Source organism: Jaculus jaculus, chromosome 1, assembly GCF_020740685.1.
Source record: "Jaculus jaculus isolate mJacJac1 chromosome 1, mJacJac1.mat.Y.cur, whole genome shotgun sequence".
NCBI lineage: Eukaryota > Metazoa > Chordata > Mammalia > Rodentia > Dipodidae > Jaculus > Jaculus jaculus.
Genome location: NC_059102.1, coordinates 130,080,683 through 130,103,910, shown reverse-complemented (window position 1 = coordinate 130,103,910; position 23,228 = coordinate 130,080,683). Strand labels below are relative to the sequence as shown.

The following is a 23,228-nucleotide window of genomic DNA, read 5'->3' as shown; positions in this document are numbered from 1 at the left end:
AATTTCAGTTAATTTATAATCTACTTTATATTTACATATGAGAGACTATATGTAACATATTATGTAGCAGAAGATGAGCACCTGTAAACTCACCACCTAAATAAGGAAACAAACTTTATTCAGCTCCTTGAAGTGCCTGTCTACTTCTCTGTCGCCTCCTCCCATATCCCAACAACTCTTATCCTTAATCATGCTTTTTTTTATTCTCTAGCATTTATTTTCACAAGTTTTATCACATACCTAAATAATTTTTGTTTTGCTTACTGTTGAGTCTTAAAATTCACTTTCTAAGATACATCCCTATTGTGGTTTTTAGTTAGAATTCACTCATTTTCATGGCTATATATTTCAACATACAAAACACTATATATATTTGCTTCAATGTGTATTTGAATTAACCCCAGTTTTCAGAGAATGCAATTATTATTATATGTGTCTCTCAGCCCAGGGTAAGAATTTCTACTTTTTATGAAAGCCAAATTGTTTAATTCAGCCTTCTATAAGCAAAAAAGAGCTCCAATCACTCCATGTGCACTAAGTTAAGTATTTGATCTGATTTTTTGCTGATTTAAGATATACAAAATGTAATGTCTTGCTGTTAGTCCAGTTTCCTTGATTATTAATAAAGTTGGCATGCCTTCCTAAGTTTACAGACCATTCATGCTACCTCTCCTATGAAGTATCTTCAACTCTCTCCCATTTTAATCTTTATTTACTCCTAGAAACTATACCCTCACTCTCTCCCTTCAAGATTCACATATTGGTCTTTCATTGGTGGCATGCCCCTACCCACCAGCTTTATAGTGACTGATTATTTGTTTAGAACCAACTCTACCTGATCTTCTCTTACAAACAAGACTCAAAAAGACAAAAAGTTGGAGGTAGTCCAAGAACCTGGCAGAGGCCTTGGTTCCCTTTTTCCCTTTCCCTCATTCACAGTATCAGCAAGTTCTTCACCCAGTAAACTAACCACTTCTCACCATTCCCATTAGCCATGATGGGCTCTGGGTTCCCCGACTCTGATTCAATGCTCCTACAGTCCTACCCCACAGAGCATCCAAACACCTCAAAATTTGAACTGGGTCACATTAGAATCTCATGCTTCAAGTCCCCCAATGGTTTTCTCTGTGTGGAAAACAAAATCCAAGCACTTCCCTCCTCCCCCCCCCCCCGACCCCCGAGCATACAAAGTCCTCCCTGGTACAGCACCTGCCTGCTCTTCTGTCTCCTGGTGTCTCTTTCTCTGGAATCTCTTCACTTAGATATTCTGCCTTCCTTTCTGTCCTTCACTCACATCAATGTGTTTTTGCCTTGGTGTTCTACAGCTGCTGTAAGATTGGCTTGGAATATCTATATGCAAGTTCCTCTTCTGAGAAGAGATGGTCCCTCTGAGGAGAGACCCTGAAGGCACTGGCCACCTCCTTCTCCCTGTACTTGGTACTTTTCCCATGTGTTCTTTTCTTCACAGCACTCACCCAGCTCTGAAATCATCCTTGTCTGCTTTCTGCTGGTGCATACCACTTCTCTCCCTCCACTACACTGCAAGTTCCACGAAGGTACTTCCTACACTTGAGAAAGGCACTCTGCTTCTTCCCTGGATTTCTAAGGAAGAAATAGAAACACAGAAAACAGGCTTTCTGGAAATTGGTGGTGGCAGCAGGGTGGTGCAGTTGTCCAACCTCTTCAAAGCTCCACATAAAGGCAGAAGGACCAGACAGGAAGTGTTCTCAGACACATGTGCAGCAATGACAGACCCAAGAGCAAGTGAGTCTTATACACTGCTTGGGACATGCAGAAAGCCTGGCGGGCCCGTTGGTGGAGCATCTACTAGAAGTGGGAGGGCTGTGAACTCTGCAACAGCAGGTGTGTGCAACAGGTCTGCAGTTAGGACTGGGAGGTATAACCCTAGTAGCCCCTTCAGCCTTCTAAACTCTCAGGAGGATATATCAGGACATAGGCCAGAAAGAGGGAGAAGAAGCTCTAGATCAAGGCAGGGAAGGAACAGAAAACAGCAGGAAGCAGCTGCCAAACTTTTACGCCCTATCAGTCATCAACTCCATGAAACCAGAACTTTCCTAACTTCTATCTCATTCTAGTCAGGAAATAACAAAAAAATGAAGAAGCACCAAGGTCAAATCCACACAAAATTATTATAATTAAAAAATAAAAAAGATCAGAATAATGTCCTTATAGACCACAAAATCATGCCTGAGAGACAGGACCATAAAATGGATTAAAACTCCATCCTCAAGCTGGAGAGAGATGCTCAGTGGTTAAAGGTGCTTGCTTGCAAAGCCTGCTGTCCTGGGTTCAATTCCTCAGGACTCACATAAAGAAAGATGCACAAAGTAGTGCATGCATATGAAGTTCTTTTACAGTAGCAAGAGGCCCTGGTACACCCATTCTTTCTCATAAATAAAGTGAAAATATTTAAAATAACTCCATCCTGCTATGTCAAAATGGGCTAAAGACATCAGGGCATTAAAAAAAACAACATATATCTGAATGCTCCTGGTAGGCTCTATACTGTTTTCTATGAATATAAAGATAAATTCATTACTTATGAAGTCCTCAATATTATTATTCCTTGTGCTCTCAAGCAATCATTCTTAGTATAAGAAGAGGAAACACACATGTGGCAGAAGGGTTGGGGATGTGGCTCAGTCACAAAGCGCTTGTCTAGTAATCGAAAGGACCTGAGTTCCATCCCTAGCACTGCAAAATAAAGAAAACAAACAAAACCCCATCTCCAAAACAAATAACAGCTAAATATAATAGGGATGAGATTAAATAAAAGCTCTATAGTCTTGAATTCTAATTGGCGGTATCAACATAAACCTACCTGATGTTTTTATACCTAAGTATGAGTATATTGTGTATCTTCTTGCTGTCTTCCAAAACAGCTGAGAAACAATGACCACCCAGCAGCAATGAGAATCTGTAGTCAGAGTGTGGTGGTAAGAAACCAACATTTCTAAATTCAAGAGAAGGCAGAACTTTGGAGAGAAAGGACTCCAAATACAACTGTCATAAAGATTCTGATCTCAGAGTGCTCATACAGATAGGTAAGCAATAGCCTCCTGCCACTCACAAATACACACTTACAAGCAGGTTTTGTAACCGACACCTTTCTCTTTTATATAATAGGCACCTAAATTCATTTCAGAAGGCCATATATACATATGTCACATACATAAAAAGATATAATTTCTCACAAAAAGAAACTAGTGTTCCTTTTCCTCTCTTGTTCTTCACCTCCCTCTCTTCTTCCCTCTCCTTCTCCCCTTCCTGCTTCTACCTCCCTACCCCATTCTCTCTCTCTCTCTCTCTCTCTCTCTCTCTCCCCCTATGTGTGCATGTGCATGTGTGTGTGCGTGCACGCACATTATCTCATCTAGGACTTAATTCAGGGTCTTGCACATGCTAAGCGAGTGCTCTACCACTAAGCTATACCCACAGCCATTATTATTATTATTTTAGCTTTGAGTCCCATTCTCACTGTATAGCCCAAACTGGTCTCAAACTCATTCTCCCGCCTCAGTTTCCTGGGTGCTGAGACTACAGGTGTGCTTCAGTATTCCAGGTGTGTAGTATGGCTTCTTAGAAGTAAAGAAGAGGTGACGGTATCTTGTAACTCCTCTCTGAGACCTTCTAAGCCAAATTGGGCTCCTTGGAACTAGAACCTGTATCCTGGCTGGCAAGATACTTTCCATGTCAAGATAAAATGTGCCTGGGACACAGCCATGAAAGACACGGTTCCATACTATTGACAGCAGGGAGTGCACTGGAAAGATTTTAGATACCTTAGTGTTATGGTAGGAATGTGAAATGCCCTCCATGGGTTCATGTATTTGAACACCTGGTCCCCAGCTGGGATCATGCCTTGAGATAAGGCCTAGCTGGCAGAAGTGGGCCACCAGGGGTGGGCCTTGAGGTTCTGTAGCCTGCCCCCAATTTCTGTCCTTTTTCTGATTCTTTACAATGGACCCTGTATGACTATCTCATGTTTCCACCTCCATGCTGTCCCATCCATAATGAATCTCCTCAAACTATATATGCCAAAACAGACCATTCTTCTCTAAGTTGCTTCTTGTCAGGTATTTGGTCATAGCAACGAGAAAAATAACAGACATACCTAGAAATGTCAATTCATTGTTTCAACACACTGAATGATCAGCACTAGGTTAAGAACCAAGACACAAGTCCATGTTTCCACATCTGGCTTTGGAAACCATCACCAAGACGATGAGGAGAAGGTTGGGACAGCAGAAAGACTGAAGGACTAGAGCTAGATATGCTGGTTCTCATCTGGCTCCTACTTTGGCACTCTCTCCAGCCCCTTCTTCTGTTGCGCTTTATTTGACAATAACTTGCTGTCTTCATCTCTATCTACCACCCTTGTCTTCCTAGAACAGATGAGATTTGAGGGCTGGACTTAACTGATTTTTATTCTATTTTAGTGGGGACGGGACAGGCCTTGCTCTATGCTTAGGCTGGCCTTGAACTCCTGGGCTCCAGTGATCCTTCAGCTTCAGCCTCTGGAGCAGCTTGGACTGGAAGTACATGCAACTGCACTCAGCTTGGAGACTTTATTTTGTTCACTGTTGGCACCTCCTGGCATCAAGAAGAGAGTGTATGCAGGAGGGCCATGGAAAACACTTGCTCACAGTTGTTGAACGAAGTGATCTCAACTCCTCCTGCTTTAAGTTTCTCATTTAGCATATCGGGGATAACATGTTCATATTTACCCAAGAGAATATAAATGAAGGGCAAGGAGTAGGAATCTGTAAACATCAGGTTTCAATCCTCATACTACTTCTGTTTAACACTCACTCTCGAAGGGGAGCACCAGTTACCTCAGGATAAAAGCTCCCCTTCAGAGACTAGATGATGACTTTTAAGCTGGCAGCTGACTTGTTCAGGACAACCTCAAATCCGACAGGCCACTGTTAACATGAAGATGAGAGTGAAAATGCAGCACAGTAGGAAAATGGGCAAAGAAAGTCTCAGGCAACTGGTGTATGAATAACACCAGTGAGCTGTGACTTATGGGAAGAGAACTGAGAGGAGGCCTGCCGGGTCACATCACTAACAGGGACCAGCAAACCAAACATGAATAATCTCTAGCCAAAGGCTTTCCAAAAATTCTGCCACGCCTCCATGGAATGTGACTGCTTGTGAGTTGGACATTGCTGGATAAGAAGCTTGTTGAGAAGGGCAGGGAAGGCGAACAGGGAACAAGGACTTTACATCTGCCATTGCCATTAAGAATTAATTCTTAAAACAACTTTATGAGGGTGGCATTTTATCCTCACTTAGCAAATGAAAATCCTACAGTTCAGGGTGGGAAGAAGGGATACTCAAGGCTTTATAGCCTTTAAATGCTAGCTCTCCTGGAATCTCAACTTTTTTTTTTTCCAGCTTGCACCAAACTGATTCTCACAATGCACAGTACTTTTCCAATACCAAGGTATCCAATTATATGTTTTATCAGCTTTTCCCCACTCTGCAGTCTCCAGGAAGAGACCTTAAGAAGTTAAACATCTGCTAGCTAATCACTGTTAGGTAATAAGACAGCAAATTCACTAAGTTTAGGGGTAGTTCATCAACATGTGTGGATTTCTGACATTCTAGTTTGATCCTTACTAGGTAGGAACCAGCAAACCTATGCTAAGGAAGCCCCACGACGGTATCACTGAAGTAAAGACTCTCTATAGTTGAGGAAATAGGGTTCAGGAAGGTATCTTGAATTACCTGAACTTATATGGCTTAGAAAAGGCAGAATTCAGAATTCAGATTGGCATCATCAACCCAAGGGGTTTCACTATTTGTCAGAGGGTAAGGTGGTTCCCTAAACAGTCACATTATCTGGGATCTAGGCATACTGTTTAAACCTTGCTTGTCAGACTTGTTCCCTCTGCTCTGGTCTGCACAGACAGGAGGCTGACTTCTGCACACAGAACTCCTGGGCTCCAGATCAGCTGGCTACCCATCTGGTTTGGCCCAGGAAAGATGGAAGAGGAAGAAAGAGAAACTCCGGTGTTGTTTTCCACTCCCTTGCTGCCTGTGTGGGTGGGAAATGGCTTGTTCCTGACTCAAGCACCCATGGTGTATTCCCTCAGCACATCTAGCACTATGCCAGGTCCCCTTCAAGGCCCCTTACCTCTGTATGTGTGACTTCCTTCCTTTGCTCCTGGGGACCCATCTCTGTGTACCTTGCTTCAGTCTACCAACCTGGCCCCTAGCTTGAGAATACTAAACTACTGGGTGAGCATACCCCCTTTGAGCCTTAGTTCCTCCATCCTTGCATTATTTCCCTCTTTCTGTTGTCCTGGCTAGACCCTGACACAGATTAAGTTGTTGGACCTAGAAAACAAAGTGGCAGCTTGTGGTCCTTGATGGCTGAGATCTAGGTTCCAGTACTACCTATTGGCCCAAACCCTATACCTGCTCAGTTGAATGCTTTGAGCCGGGCGTGGTGGCGCATGCCTTTAATCCCAGCACTCGGGAGGCAGAGGTAGGAGGATCACTGTGAGTTCAAGGCCACCCTGAGACTACAGAGTTAATTCTAGGTCAGCCTGGACCAGAGTGAGACCCTACCTTGAAAAACAAAAACAAAAACAAAACAAAACAAAAAAGAAATGCTTTGGAGAAAGAATGTGATTGTCTTTTCCCAAGGTTCACAGTCACTGGAACCATAGGTCATAGGGGTGTTTCCAAAACTGCTGTGAGGGCATTAGCTGCTTGAAATACTAATAAGGATTTTGTGATAGAAAGGGGTTCTGAGAAATGCTACGTTAAACAAAGCTAATCTTTCATTTATTTATTTTGGTTATTCAAGGTAGGGTTGAACTCTACCTCAGGCTGACCTGGAATTCACTATGTAGTTTCTCACTGACCTTGAACTCACAGCAATAGTCCTACCTCTGCCTCTTGAGTGCTGGAATCAAAGGCGTGCACCCACCACAGCAGGCTAATTTATTTATTTTTAATGGCAGGCTTCAGTAATAAGCATGGTAAAATATATAACCACCTTATCGTATGTAATATGAGATAAGCACAAATTTTATGTGATTAGAAAACCTATCAACACCTTGTGGCTCCCTTTTAAGGAATACCGTTCTGGAAATGCTAGGTTATGGTTTTAAGGCTAAACCTTTTGTAGCCTTTTCTGGGATTGGGAACAAGGCATACAGATTTCATCCTTAGGCACATCCTTCCTGAGTGTACTCTAGACATAGTCCCACTCAGAGCATCGATTATATGATATCTCTCCCGGGCCCTTTGCCTCAGCACATGTTACTTCCTGCTTCTGGAGGCCCCACTCCAGGTTCACCCTTCCATGGAAGCTGTCCCTCCATTCACATTCCCTGTGGAAGTGATGGGTCCTGCCTTTGAATACCTCCCGTAACATCTTCTCTAGCAGGTACCTCTTCTGTTGCAGCTCTCTGCATGTTTCCTGCCTCTGGCCCTGTACAGTTGAGTTGGTCTTATTTGTTGGTATGTGCCACCTGGGGCTTAGGACAGTGTGTGTGGATAACTAGGTCAGGTCCACCAGGGGACTGCAAATCTCCCAATTTTCAAATGTTTGTACTATTTTCTGTTATCAAATCTTGATGATAAGTAATTTAAATTCAAATTAGAGCAAATAAACATTATATTATGAAGATTATCCTTAATAACTTGATATCAATATAGCTACTTTTATTATGGTGAGAATAATTGACTTAAAAAAATCCTAAAATCAGGTGAAAAAGTAGCAGTCAAGAAATGTGGGCTAATGCTGCAGTAGGAAGGCTCACCACTAGGTGTCAGCCCAGGAAAAGAGGAGGAAAGGCTGCACTCAAACCTATGTTATACTCGTTCACCCAATTATCACTACAAATATCAAATATTTAAATAACAAAATATTAGGCAATTAAAATGATCTATTAATGGAATGCCTTAAAAATATATAAAATTTTGTCATTTCCCCTTTGCAAAATGGTGTTAGTTTAACCTGTGTTTGTCAAGAAACATTTGCACAGTTGAGAGGAATTGACTCCTAAAAGGAAAGCAGCTCAGTTTTCCTCTGAAATGCCCCCAAACTGCATGTAACAAAGACCACATGGTCATCCCCACTGTGAAGCATGGTCAGAAGAAAGTGTGTGGTCCCCAGAGCCAGGCAGATGAAGGGGCTGGATCGTGGCTCTGACACTTCTGAAAAAGTAACATCACCTTTTCTAGCCTCAGTTCATCAATAAAATGGGTTACACCATTCTCCCTATATAGGAAGTGGGGAAATAAATGAAGGGACTATATTACGTGAAGAGTCTAGTGCATGAGAAATGCTTCTCCTTTCTTCAACCCAGAACTTTACATCTTAACGTAAGAGTAATGATAATTTCATAAATTCAAAAGAAAGCTATTGAGAATATCCTAGGTACCAGGCTCTGTGCCAGGGACCCATGTGTAAACATGACACTCCACTGCCTTCTGGAGTAGGTTTTGAGTAGTTTGTAGAAAGGTGTTATCAGACTGAATGTGATGTTGTCATTCCTGACAGAAAACTAGTGTGCATGTAAGTCCAACAGCAGAGAGGGAAAGGAAATTCACCATTTTACCCATACTCACTGTCAGCATCATAAGCACCATCCCTTAGCACCTACTGTGCACTGAGGCTCAGGAAAGAATCATGTGCTGTTTTCCTCAGACACTTGCAGCCCAGCTATCCACAGAGCTCCATCTCAGGCTTCAAATGGTCAAATGTCATCATTGCTTGAAAATGAAATCAAAAAGTTTCCTTTTCAAAAATCTCACTGGAAAAGTAAAAGATCTCAAAGTGCAATTATTTGATGTACATACTGGTAACAATAATCATTTCTCTTTGCCACTGCTTGCAACAAAGACACATTTAAGACTGCCACAGAGGGTCCAATTTAGTGTATGAATATGCTCTCTCCTCTTTTACACGTCTGCCTAGAAAAGAATGCTTACTACACATGATTACTTCACACATGGTGGTCCTCTCCAGACCCCAAATGCCGCTGGTCAGCTACCATGAAACTGCTGGGATGTGCCTTTGTGTTATGTTGACATACGCATTGTGTTCACAGTGTAATATTCTCGGATGAAGCTGTGACTGATACATCTCCACCACAACACTGAAATATGACCACCACTCTGTTGTGTAGCACAGTCAAGTAGGCACTAGTCATTCATCTGTTCCCTATTCATTCAACAAACACTAGATGAGCACATACTAATAGTACTATGTAGGGACATGGGGTATATCACAACACGGCCCCACCCTAAAGGAGCAGTGTGAGGAAGGAGCCAGGATTATTAAATGAGAACAAGTTAAAGCCTAGAATTCCTCAAAAATAATCAGATACACTAGCTGTACTTTCTTTTTTTTTTTTTTTTCAAGTATTTAGAACATACGGGAATTTCGTTTTCCTCATATCCAGTAATGCTCTCTGAAATCATTCAGCTGAGCTACATTGGAGTTTGAGCACATTTCCTGCCAGCTCGCATCTTTTCTTACTTAGGGACCTACTTTTTAGTTGGGCAGTCTACTTCAAGAACAATGGTTCTCAGTTCATCAAGCACTCATTGTGTGACTGAGGTATCAGTCTTCCCAAACTCTGTTCCTCAGCAACAACAGCGTTTGTGCTAGGGATGGTGAGAGATCTGCTGCCGACACTGAATGGTGCCCACTTTTTTTTCTCAATAGGCAAAACTTTTTTTTTAAAATAAAACAGAGAAAAATTCCAGTTATATTTTCTCTTATATAAACTGACTTCTAATGTGTTTCTTAATTTTGAAACTTTTGTACCTCCACCTCCATAGGCCAATAAGTACCAGACAACAATAACATGAATGAAGAAATACCATACACATGTTAAAGACAATAATTAAATAAGTGATTTCGTTCAAAACTCCTATTATTGAAATAAAGGCCACACTTACACAGCTAATCAAAAGCAAGGATGAAAAGGGCCAGATTCACTCTATGTTCTGATTGGTTACAGGTATCTTGATCTTGTTGAGCAAGCATGTGTTCTAGAATATGGCAGCCCCACTTACCTCCCTGCTGCTTCCTGTCACTCAGGAATAGTTACCTATAGTCAGTATCTACTATCAACAAGGTACTGTGCACATGTCTTATATAAGTACTTTTCTCAATAATCCTGAAAGGTAGGTGCTATTCCATTTACAAATGAGGGCACTGAGATTCAGAGAGGTTGGGGGACTTCCAAAACTCATCCTCTAATAGGTAACAAAGCCACAGTCAAAGCCAGCTAACTCTCAAGGCCACACTTTTCCACCTCTTAGTGGCTTCCTCAGCTCCCTAGAGTCACACAGCTATTGCAGTGGTTCCCAGAGTTCCAGGGGAGAATGCAGATCTCTTCAGACCTGCTTCATTCCCAGGATATTACCTTGACCTCAGGTGAGCACTAAACTAGAAAACAAATGGTGACTTTTAAGTTCCCAGTACCTTCTGCAGTCTACCTTGGACTCCTGAGACCAGGCTAGGGGGTTCTGGCTATAATTCCCTACCCTGCTTGCTTAAAATAAATGGGAAAATAAGAAAACATTTCATGAACTTTTCTTACAGAGCATCCAGCAGTAAACACGTATACTTCACAGGGCACTACCATCTATACAACAGAAGGATGGGATCTGTGCATTTGTCCAGCACATGTAAGGCCCTGACTTCCAGCCCCAGTACTGCCAAAACCAAAGCAAAGAGTTAAACATAAAATTACCACATGATAATTCTAAACCCCTGAGTATCCACCCCAAAAATGTACAAGAAGGTATTTAGACCAGTACTTACAAAAGTTCACAGCATTATTCACCATAGCCAAAAAAAGTGGAAACCACTCATGTGCTCATCAACACACGAATGAGTAGACTAAAAGATAGTTTACCCATGCCATGGAATATTATTAAGTCTTAAAAAGAGATAACTTTTGATATATTTTATAACTTGGATGAATCTTGAAAAATATGATGCTAAGTGTAACCTAGATACAAAAGGACAAGTAGTATATGGTTCCATTTTTATGAAATATATGAAACATCTATAGGCAAATTCACAGAGACAAAGGTAGATTAGTGGTTACCAAGTGCTGAGGGAGACAAAAATGGAAAGTTGTTGCTTAATGGATAGAGTTTCAGTTTGGAGAAAACACACAGTGGTAATGGTTGCATAGCATTGTGATTACGAGGCATATCATTGAACTCTATACTTAATGATTGTTAAAGTGGAAAATTTTATATTACATATGTATTTTTTTCCACAAGTAGAACAAAATATAAAAAGAAAAGAAAAGAAAAAGGGCTTTTGAAGACAGAACTGTGCTTTGCCCTCCTCACCTCTTCCATCCCCAAGCTGTATAGAGTATCAGCAGGCCTGTGCATGGGCTCACAGGCATTGACTCCAGCCACTTTCAGGCTTCACCTAATTTACCCTTCACTTAGTTTACTCACACCTTATTTCTCATGTCACTGTACTGTAATATCTTATTATTTTCTCTGTGGCTAAGGCTGGCCACAAACTCATGGTAGTCCTCCTACCTCAACCTTTCAGTGCTGGGATTACAGGCATGAGCTGCCATGCCCAGCTGAAATCAGTGCCTTACGGTTACTCTAGGGGAACTAGTGACAGTCCTTATGAGTACCCTTGCCTTTGAATGTGGAGGGCAGGGAGTCCATAACATCCCATCAAGGGCCCTCAGAAGTTCTCATTCTGAGCCTCTCAGGTGAGTCAGCTAAAACGGGCTCCCATAGTCAGGCTCCTGCAAACACACATGTATTTCTCCTATTCCTACTCAGAAGGCATTTCAAAGCTTTCTTCACCAAGATGTTTGGGAGAGAAGGAAATAACTTAAATGCCCAACGTAGGAGCATGGGAATGATGGCAGCTGTATATTCTGCAGCTATATTAAGAATGCATATGATGTCCCATTCAATGTGAAGCAATGCACTTAAAGCTTAGATTTGGTTGCAGCTCTGGAACACTTTACATCATGAGTAATAAGTAAACAGATATAAAAAGTATATGTGTATTCAGTAAAACCCCTGGTGATGCCTTAATTTTTCTATTTAAAACTAATTTATTTTTTGTTGCTCTAGAAATAAATATAAATACTGGTTTCTTTTCTCTCAAACACGAGATCAACAGTGTCACTCAAACAGGATACAGATATTCCTGGTGTCTTCCAACCTGCTCCAACTCAGCCTCGTGCATTCATGCTTGAAAGCCAGGCTATCAATCTGCTTTTATCTTAACTTCTGTGCCTTTAAGGGATTTTAGGTAGATAAATGTGACTCAGCAGAATCATGTGCAGAAACCAAGGGCTGTAAGGTAGATGACATGGGTGCCCCCTCAGTGAATCTGGAGTGGATTGAGAAAGCAGAACTGGAGTGAGTTGGATGTTGCCTGTTCAAACAGCTTGTTTACTGTGCCCAATCCCAGCACTTGGTCCCTGTGGGCAATGGCCAGGCTCCCATCATTTGGGGGAAGCCTAAACAGCAGGTTGGCCCAAAGAGGGCCACCCATGCTCACTGAACAAACAATTCCCACAGTGCTCTGAGTCTGCCTTTCCATAGACATTGCACCAAACAGGCTGCCTTTCCAATCTCCAATGGTCCCAGGTTCTGTTCTTTGGGTAGACATTTCTCAAGGGCCTTCAGTGACAAGAATAAGAGATGCATCCTCACACAACTGCCTCAAGGCAGCTCTGTGAGTTAGGAAACTCAGAGCAGAAAGAAGATGAAGCCAAAGTCCAAGACTCTACTTGCAAAAGTTTAAGCTGAGACCAATGTGCCATGAAAGGTGTTTAAAAAGGGGGTGTGACAGTCTTACTCAAACTTCCTGACAATACCATTTAAATCAAAAGGGTGAGATAAAATTCTTTTAAAAATTCAGGAGGGAGAAAGGGGTCCATTTAAGGGAAACTGAAGAATCACACTGCTATCTATATACTGGAAAGTTGCAATCTACTACCAAGCTGAGGAAGGATTCTTGGCCTAACAATTAAAATCATTTGTCTTTTATCCCCTTCTTGCCAAAAAGGACCCCAGCCCTAACTAGTTAATCCCTAACACACACTGCTACTCCCAGAGTTGCCTGGCAACTGCTTGGAGGCGTGTCAGAGAGCAAGAAAGGCCTAAATAAATGAGCTGGAGTCTGGGCTGTGCTTGACATGGATAAAGAGGTTCTCCGAATGGGGCTTCCTGGCTGCTTGTGGTTATGTCATTTAAGTGGGGAAGAACAAGTTGGCTTAGCCAATATCCAGGGCTTTACATCTATCTGATATTGTCCAGGTGACTGAAAAGTGGGTCATATGCCCTTGTGATTTACAGACACCCTTCTCTGCCAGGCAGCAGCAACCTCCAAAGCCTACAGACAGGGTGGGAAGCAATGCGTACACATGGAATACAGGCCGGGGGCCAACTTCTGCCTCCACTGCTTCCCTTTCACTTCTTTCTCTGGCTCTTCCATCTATTATTCCAAAATATACTCACTGATGCCTATGTACTGTGCCATTACCTGTGCCTGGCATAGGAAACAGAGAAAGAAACATTAAGATGGAAAATGTGAGAACTAGACAAAGAGGCAGGAGGGTGTGGTAGAAGGAACCTGGTCTTGGAGCCAGGCCGACCTGAATTCCTCCTGAATCTCCTATATTCTGGGAAGTCACTGCCAATCAGAGCCTCGGTCCCCATCTGTGAAATGGACACTGGGGATAGCCAGGGTAATTATAAACGTAAAAGGTGGGAAACCACTTGAAGGTGAACCTGGCCCTGATCTGTGGGAGACCACTGAAGAGAGGGTAGATGTAGCTGTGGTTGGTCATCTTGTTTATCTGATCACCTCAACCTCTTACTTTCTGAGGAAGAGGAGGCTTTCAAACAACTCATCTGGCCCTAAAGAGACCTACCTCAGTTGGGGCTAGGCCCACTAGTGCCTCCCAGACCTGTGGAAGGCACTGACAGCAAGAAGCAGGCCTTTTCCTGGGCAGGGGGTTGGTGGAGAGAGGTAACAGAGAAGTCTCACCTACCACCTGCATAAGGACTTAAAAATCTCAAGTGAGCTCAAAGCCAGGAGCAGGTCCTGAGACCCTGTGGCTGAGGACTGCCTCTCAGGCTAGGGCTCTTTCCTTCACACAGCTAGGGATGGAGTGGCCCTGGAGGAGCTGTCCCCCAAGTGCTCCTGGCTGAAGAGGGACCATGGTAAAGACAGGGGACAGGTTAGTTGTATAGGATTGATGGGCAGGTCCTGGGATAGGTTTATTTAAACTTCACTATAGCTCTGTAAGAAGAAGGCTATACATCCATGCATGAAAAGGAACCTGAGGCTCAGAGGAATGAAGAAACCCATTCAAAGTCAAAAATCAGTTGGAAGCAAAGCAGAAAGAAGACTGCCAGGTCTCATGTTTTCAACACAACATAATACAACAAACACAACACGACACACACACTACAGTGACTCTGAGGTAACCTGTATCCCATGACCACATAGTTGTGGAAAGCCACCACACAAAGTAGCAAGGGCAGTTGAGGCACAGGGGAGGCTGTTCCAGGCCTTCCCCTTGCAGGCTCTCTGCCCTTAGACTCCTTTAGGCCTCTTTCTTGTACACCACCACCCATTCTCCCTGCCCTTAGACTCCTTTAGGCCTCTTTCTTGTACACCACCACCCATTTCTTCTTCACCTTGGCATTAAGGCCCCTGGATATCTTTGGAGCCTTAGATAGAAAATCCATGTCAGAGAATGTGCCTAAGAAAATCACCCAAACCACACATGAAGATTTAGTTGAAGGTGTTCAGCACAGTGAAGCTTAAACTGTGGAATGTCACGGCAATCCAAAAGGCCAGCATTAAGATGAGGGGGTGGGCCTTAGCACTGACTTCCTATCACAGGAATTTGATGATAATCTAGGAGTGGGGCCTATGCATGCTCCCTCGGTAAAGTCCCCCAAGCAGCTGTGAACCACAGACATATCAATGGGTAGCTGTTATCAATACCATTCAAGAAGTTTTTGCTTTTTTAAAAAAAATTATTTTTATTTATTTATTTATTTGAGACAGAGAGAAAGAAGCAGAGAGAGAGAGAGGGAGAGAATGGGCATGCCAGGGCTTCCAGCCACTGCAAACAAATTCCAGACGCATGCCCCCCTTGTGCATCTGGCTAACGTGGGTCCTGGGGAATCGAGCCTCGAACCGGGGTCCTTAGGCTTCAAAGGCAAGCGCTTAACCACTAAGCCACTTCTCCAGCCCTTTTGCTTTGTTTTGTTTTATTTTTGAGGTAGGGTCTCACTCTAGCCCAGCTAACCTGGAACTTATTCTGTCCATCACAGGCTAGCCTTGAACTCACAGTAATCCTCCTACCTTTGCCTCCTAAGTGCTTGGATTAATGTGTGCCACCATGCCTGGCTCAAGAAGAGGTTTTATATGATGTGAGAACACATACTAAAAGGCAACAATCAAGTAGTGGGTGGGATACTGAATTGCCACAGATATGTCAACTGCCTTAAAAAGAAGTAAGATAAACCCTTAAACCCCAAGTGAAATGAGCCAAAAGCAAGCTGAAGACTCCAGAACCACTCTAGCAGCTTGCCAGCACATTACCTTAACTCCTAATGATGAATTATGGTATTTCTCAAGTCTAATTCTCTGTTACCTTGAATATTTTTTAATGAAGAGCAGACACTATTTTATTTATTTATTTAGTATGTTTTCAGTGCTATAGATTAGAACCCAGGACCTTGTGCATGCTATGCAGGTATTCTACCCCTAAGCTACATGTCCAGCCTTAGAGGTGCAATTTTGTAACTAGAGAAGTGACTAAATGATGAGTGGCCCTAGGGAGGCCAATCTGTCCCTCAGTACTGTGCTGCCAGACACTCCAGCAGGATCAAGTAAGGTACCATTATTCAGCCTTCTAGCCAGTGGGCCTTCCTTGCTTTTCATGTTCACATGTGTCCTGGAACCATTTTCATTAATCCCCCAGGTAATCTTGCATAAGGCATGTTTCTACCCCATTTTTTTTCAGATGAGAAATTACTAGGGTGAAATTTATGGTTTAAAAGCCATCTAAGTGACATGGTGACACCCTTTGGCTTAATACATGGTTGGAAAAGCCCGGGTCTTCTGATGTCCTTCTCAGTCTTTTAGAGGAAAGCCATGCTAGTACAAATGACTGAGACAGGAACTGTGAAGGATCTGCCATGTTTCATTGACTCTAAGATGAAAACTTCTTCCCACTGTTACCTTTGAAATGAGAACATGTCTTATAATTGATGTTGTCTCCAGATGCATGCACCCCTTTGTGCATCTGGCTTACATGGGTCCTAGAGAATTGAACTAGGATCCTTTTGCTTTGCAGGCACTAACCACTAAGCAATCTCTCCAGCCCCTGTTCCCCCCTTTTTTGGTTTTTCAAGGCAGGGTCTCACTGTGGTCCAGGCTGAACTGGAATTAACTATGTAGTCTCAGAGTGGCCTCAAACTCATTGTGATTCTCCTATCTCTGCCTCCCGAGTGCTGGGATTAAAGGTGTGAGCCACCACGCCTGGCCCCTGTTCCCTATCTTAATACCATATATAGTCAAGGTATAACTTATGACCAAATGACCAAGTAGATTCATAGAAACATGCTGTATCCACAATCATACCCACCCTTTATCTTCCAAACGATGCTTTAATAGATAAGTAATATCCTGTAACATGGATTTTCTTTGCAGTACCTGTTACCTACCATGAACACTTAGTCTGTGTCCATTCCTTACCCTTACCAATCTCCCTACACTAGGCTTACCTTGCTCCTACCAGAGCCATGATCATCATCCTCTCTCAGGCTCCAAATTTCAAGAGACACTTTGACATTTTTTGCCCTTCCTCTGTCATTGCTTATCTATTACTAGGCCAAGTTATTCCATCATGGTACTGTCTCCTAGTTGAACCTGAGGGTTATCTTCTCGGTTCCCATAACATTCCTCAGACTAACCGTCTCCCTTTGGCTTTTCTTTCCATCACTGTCTTACTGTTCCAACCTAACATCGGTCACATCACATCTCTGCTCAGAAATGTATACTCCTCTAGCATAAAGCTTGCACTCCTAGCCTGCTCCCCCAAGCCTCTGCCGACTCAGGCTCCAAATTCTTCTGCAGCCCTATCTCCCCCCCCACCCCAGACCTCAATGCAGAAACAATGGCTAAGTGTAATCCACAAGGCACCCTGCTTCCAAGCCTTGGTGAGCTCTGCAGCCCATACCCAGAACAGGGCAGGGGACCTGTCCTTCCCTTGCTGAGCCTTACTCATTAGGCCCTGTTCAAGTCTCACCTTTCTTATGAAATGTGTTTAGGCTCATTTGGTCCTGACAACAGCTGTGCAGAAAGGAAAGGGAGGCTTATCTACATGTTGAAGGTACAGAACATAAAGTTTAAACAGAGCTCAGGAGTGCAGAGCCAGGCTTATGCCCAGTGTCTGTCAGAATCAAGTGCAATCTTAACTTCTCTTGTGGAGCACCGTGAGCTCAGATCATCTCCAGAGATCCAAGTTTCTGGATGATCATGTGAGAACAGTGAAACAATCACTAGGGAGAATGCATCCAGGGTGCCACAACCTCAAGAAAGGATAAGGCTTGTTTGTCCCAATCTTCTTTTACAGAGGAAGATAACATTTTTATGGAATTATTATCATTAGTAGTTTTTCTTCAAGGTAGGGTATCACCCTACCCAAGGCTGACCTGGAACTCTGTAGCTCCAGGCTGGCCTCAAACTTACAGCAATCCTCCTCCCTCAGCCTCCCAAGTGCTGGAACTAAAGGGATGCATCACCTCGCCCAGCTCTTTTCCTAGAGTTGTTATACCAACTCTCAAAACAGCACCGAACTTGATTGTTTCTGCTGGGCCCAAGACTGTGACAGTGCCAGAACCCACTCCCTTCAGGACAAGTGGAACATGGGAACTTGCTTTAAGTGCAAAGGCTTGAGAGACCTTGAAGAGAGAGTCACAATGAGAAACAGACAGCACTGGTCTAGTATCATGACCAAAGCTGGTCTCTTAAACCTGCTGTGCCTGGACTAAGTATGGGCTCTTTCAGCCAAAGAGCCAAAGGTGAGTGGGGTGGAGGAATATTACAGGGAAGTTTCTCATGGGAGCAGGACAAAGAGGAACTGCCCTCAGTTTCAGGGAAGACCTGACCTCTTCATACCCTTTCAACAATTTCAGCTCACAGGCAAGCAGGGGACATGAAGAGTCAGCTGGAGCTCAGAAAGGTAGAAGGACCACTCAGGCAGGATATGTCACCACCTCGTCCTAGATGTGCTTTGTGGTCATCTGAACCATATATACACAGGAGCTACAAAGAAGTGAATCTCTATTACAAGAGGTCACTTTGAAGAACAAGAGGCTGCAAGGCACAGGCCAAGAGCAAGTCCTTTTGGACCAGTAGTGAGTAGTGAGTTGCTTCTCTTCTCTGAGCCTTAGCTTGCTCATCTGGAAAACAGAACTGACCATCACTACCTTATAGGTCGGGATGGCTGTCCATGAGATGGTAAACATGTGGGGCCTGGTAGAGGATCTAGCAAACATCTCCTCCCCTCACAGTCAGTGCTTCATATGCAAGGTCCACTTCCTTTTGCTATGATGCAAGGGAAGAAATAGATCCTCCAACACACACACACTCTCTCTCTCTCTCTCTCACGTGCTCGTGCATATTCCAAAAACCGGTAGAACTATGAGTTTCTTGTAACCCCTGGGGTGGGCTTCTGATCCCGAGCAAAACATGGCCTCTGTCACACGTCAAGAGGCTACTCACCGGCTCAATTTTCAGTGCATTCCGGTAGCTGCCGAAGAAAGCAGCCTGGGCCTTGAGGAAGGCTCTGGCCACCCCGTCTCCTGTGGTTGTGGAAACCTTTTTCAGCCTGTTCTTCAGGGAGGAGATCTGATGATGGAGAAAGGAAACAGTATGAGGGTGGGACGCAGGAGGACAGCTGACACTAAAGGAACCTCAATCCAAGGATGGGATCAATTTGAAGAAAAACAGTGGACAGTATTAGGGCTTACTGAGATGTTTCACATATCACAGAAATTTTATTCACTTAAAGTTGAGTGGTCTTTATTATGATCACAAGATTAACAATTGCCACCTAATGCTAGAACATTTTTGTTACCACCCCTCCAAAGAAACCCCCTACTTACTAACTGTCTATTCCCAATCTTCACCAATTCTAACCCTACCCTAGCACTACACAACCTCTGACTCCCTGAGTCTATGGACTTGCCCACCAGAAAGACACAGAAAAGAATCACACATGAGGAAATCTCATGTGACTGGATCTTTTACTTAGCATAATGCTTATTATGTTATGCTGTAACATGTATGAAGACATCATTCCTTTTTGCAGCTGAATAATATCCCAACCCTATGGAATCATGTTTATTGGTTCATCAGTGCCCATTTTGAGGTGGTGAATAAATAATGCTTCTATAAAGATTCATTTGTGATCTTTGGTGTGTAGATGGCACTGATTCTGAGCCAAGTTCCTGAGCAGCAAAATCCTGTTACCAGAGAGACATTAAGCAACAAGACCCATGTACTCAGAGCACAGAGCTTAGCACACAGTCAACCATTAGTCATGTTAACTGAGTACAGGAAACAATACTAGATGGTTGCTAGAGGGACATGTCATAAGCCTGTACTATATCCTGAGTAGAGGTGAGAAGTGATGGGCACAAGTATGCAGGGGCTGGCCTCCCCACCTCTACAGTAAGGGAGACATGAAATAGTTTCCCTTTAAAACAGTTGGCATCTATCTCAGCATCTCTCCATGTGTGTGTGTGTTCATCTGCTGTGCCTTCCTTTTCTGGGGCCCATGAACCCAAGTGCCATAGAGCCCCTAAGGAGTGAGGCATGCCCCTTGGCACTTAGACAGACTCTGCCATGTATTTTCAACCTAAAATAGCAATATATAAAAAAAGTACTTTACTAAAATGTTAAAAATATTACCCAGTGCCCACCCCCAATAATAAAAGTCCTGCCCCTTTTAAGGGCTAGAGTGACATTTCCATCCTTTGTAATGGTGTACGCCACTGTCGCTCTTCTGGCTCCTCAAAGGCCTTGGGCCACCTGTGCAGCGGATTATTCCTCACTTAACCTTCGCTGGCCTTTCCCTTTCATTCGGGAGGTGTTTAATTACCTTGGATTCACAAGCCGCACTTCAGGTGAGCCTCTCCTAATGGCCTCATTACCATCTTACACAAAGAAGGAGTCGCTGATGGTAACCGAGCAAATATAACAGTGCTCCTTCCCGCCTGCCCCTGCTGGTCTGCAGCTAGCCAAGTGGTCCCGGGCTCCTGACACCCTGTGAGCACCTAGGCCAAGACTTCTGAAGACCTCCCTCATCCCGTGACACGGAGATGCTTTTGTCTTGACCTGTCAGCACTTCAAACTTTGAAACTGCAAGCCTATGTGTGTCTAATAGCTGGAAAGAGCATTTCGTCTTTTAAATAAAAGCGAGGGAAGAAAATGGAAGGCTTAGATAACATACCATCATACATCTAAAGCTGAACTTGTCCTGATTGCTCCTGAGGTGCTGGTCAAATCACTACATTGGGGTTCATCAGGAGTAATTTAGGGGTGGCAGAGTGCTGGTAGGGATGGCTTCCTCCTTTAATCAGGTGCCACAGGAGGAAGACAGAAAACAAAGGGAAGAGGACACAAGACTGGCATCTCCAGCTCCTCTCTAAAGCTGCCCTTGGGCTCCTCTGGGTCCCATTGTGGACACTGTAGCACCATCCAGCCAGCTCCTGGACCCAGAGGTCACAGTCTACACTTCGCCATCTTTTCCCATAGCTGGTCCCATCAATACCACCCCAGACATGGTCTGGGTCTTCATATGCCTCTCACTGCACATGACCATGGCTCTGTGAGGCACAATTCCATCCATCTACTCTGGCTCAGACTAGTATGTAGTTCCCTAAGTGTACACTCTGCATTTATTTCCTTCTCTGGGTTACCTACCCATTGAAAAGACACATATGAGACCCTTCCAACTGTCTGTCAAATTCTTTGGTGCCCATGCTCTTTACTATCACCTTCAGAAGAACATGTAAGGCTCTCTAGAGCAAGCTGGGTAGGCTGTCCTAGGTGTCTCTCACACCTGCTTCGCTTTGTGTTATATTTGACCAACACTGAATTGTTTCATAGGTCAACCCATTTATGTACCACACTTAGACACCTCCTGTTCCTCTGTCCTGCTAGTGGACATTCATCTACCCTTTGAAAGCCCATCCAATTCTATATCACTGGGGCCCAGGTAATACATCATACCTACATCCTCATGATAAAATGCTGTGACATTGCCAATGGCAATACTCTGAACTGAGGTGTAAAGATGTTCACAAGATACTGACACATGGGGAGAAATGTAAGTTGTAGAGTAATATAATATGTACAGCATGAATCATTTAAAGGCTCGTGTAAATATACATGCATGCAGTAAAAATCTAAAATGCCATGTATCAAACACTAACTGTGCTGGGATGCTTTCACTTCCTACTTTATGCAACTTGATTGCTTTGATTATCTTTTATAAAAAAGCATATGTTACTTTTATAATAAAGAAGTAAAATGAGGTATTTTCCTTTAATAGTCAAATTAGCCATTGCCTTGGGGTAAGGGAAAGAGGAAATCCAGATGTCCTCCCATCTGTGAAGCTCTCCTGACTACTAAGCCAGGCTCCTGGCCTGTGTACATGGTTCTATGTGAGCTGCCAGCCTAGGAGCTCCCAGCACATGCCTGGCCCAGTGCAGCCATTCAGCATTTTCTGCCAATGACTACTTCAATCCTGGGTAGGGCATTTCCAGTGGTGCTCCTTTTGCTTGGAGGACAGTTGTAGAGGTTTGATTCAGGTGTCCCCCATAAACTTAGGTATTCTGAATGCTAGGTTCCCCAATGATAGAAATTTGGGAATTAACACCTCCTAAGGGACTGCATTGTTGGAGGCAAGCTTATGGGTATTATAGCCAGTTTTCCCTTGCCAGTGTTTGGCACACTCTCCTGTTGTTATTGTCTACCTTAGGATGGCCGGGGGGGTGGTGGTGGTGGTGGTGATGTCCTCTACTTATGCCATCATTTTCCCCTACCATCATGAAATTTCCCTCTTGAATCTATAAGCCAAAACAAACCCTTTCTTTCCCCAAAAGTTGCTCTCGGCCGGGTGATTTCTGCCAACAATAAGAACCTGACTGCAATAGTAATGTTGGTACTAGAAATGCTGCTAGACACCTGACTGTGTGGCTTTGGCCTTTTGGAGTTGATTTTCAAGAGCAATGTGGAAGGATTTAAAAACCCTGGCCTAAGAGATGCCTTACAGTGCTGTAAGTACAGCTTGATGGACTATTCTGATCAGAGTTGAGAGACTTGAATGCAGTCAGAACTAAAAACCGTGAGGTTTGGCTTGTGGAGGTAAGAAAGAGCTCTGCCTCGACTGGGTTAGAAGCAGTTTATGTGAGAGCCTTCCTATTATGTCCATGTCCTGAAATTTTATGCAGGGTTGCACTGTGTAAAAATGGACTGATATGAGCAGCAGGATATGGCACAGAAATGAAATCTTTGGGCTGAAACATCTGCCCCTTCAGCTGCAACTATATGAGATTACAACCTTTGAGACTGGGCCAGCTGACCTGCACTGGGGCAACAAGAAAAATGTAGACTCTTTTGAAGGGGCCTGAATACTTAAGGAGTGTCCTGTTCTTCAAAGTCTGCTTTATTCCCCCCACCCTGGATCAACAAACTGGCACCCTATCTGGTATTATGGAATAGAAGAAATGCAGGAAAGGGGGGTCATTAAGTCTGTAATGCAGTCTTGTGTTTTGGAAATGGCCATGGGCAATATAAGGCAGGTTTGCTGGATACCTGCATGGAGACCAGATGGAGCCATGAGAATGGACCGCAGGTTGCAGTGGAGACCTAGTGGAGATGTTGGGGCCACAAGATGGCTGTTAAGGAAAGCTGCTGGCCCCAGGTGAAGTTTTCCAGGACTGTGAGTAGCCTAGCTGGAGGGGGAGAATTGGAATGCTAGAGACATGTTGCTGGTTAGAATTATTGGACTTGGAGACTTGTCACTGACTAGAGTTGTTGGACTTGGAGCTATAGAGTTTGATGTCTGCTGTGTCTAAATCTTATACGGTTGAATATATATATGAATATTTTTGCTATGCCCAGTGCTATC

General features: G+C 43.6%; 1 protein-coding gene across 7 annotated transcripts in view; it reads right to left on the bottom strand.

The window, feature by feature from the left end:
• The window catches only part of Dennd1a (DENN domain containing 1A), a 573,141-nt gene that overhangs the window by 145,994 nt on the left and 403,919 nt on the right, over positions 1-23,228 (bottom strand). For all 7 annotated transcript variants that reach the window (XM_045142267.1, XM_045142266.1, XM_045142262.1 and 4 more), the window contains one exon: positions 18,812-18,937. In XM_045142267.1, coding sequence (XP_044998202.1) covers positions 18,812-18,937 — 126 coding nt within the window. The remainder of the gene's footprint in view (positions 1-18,811; positions 18,938-23,228) is intronic.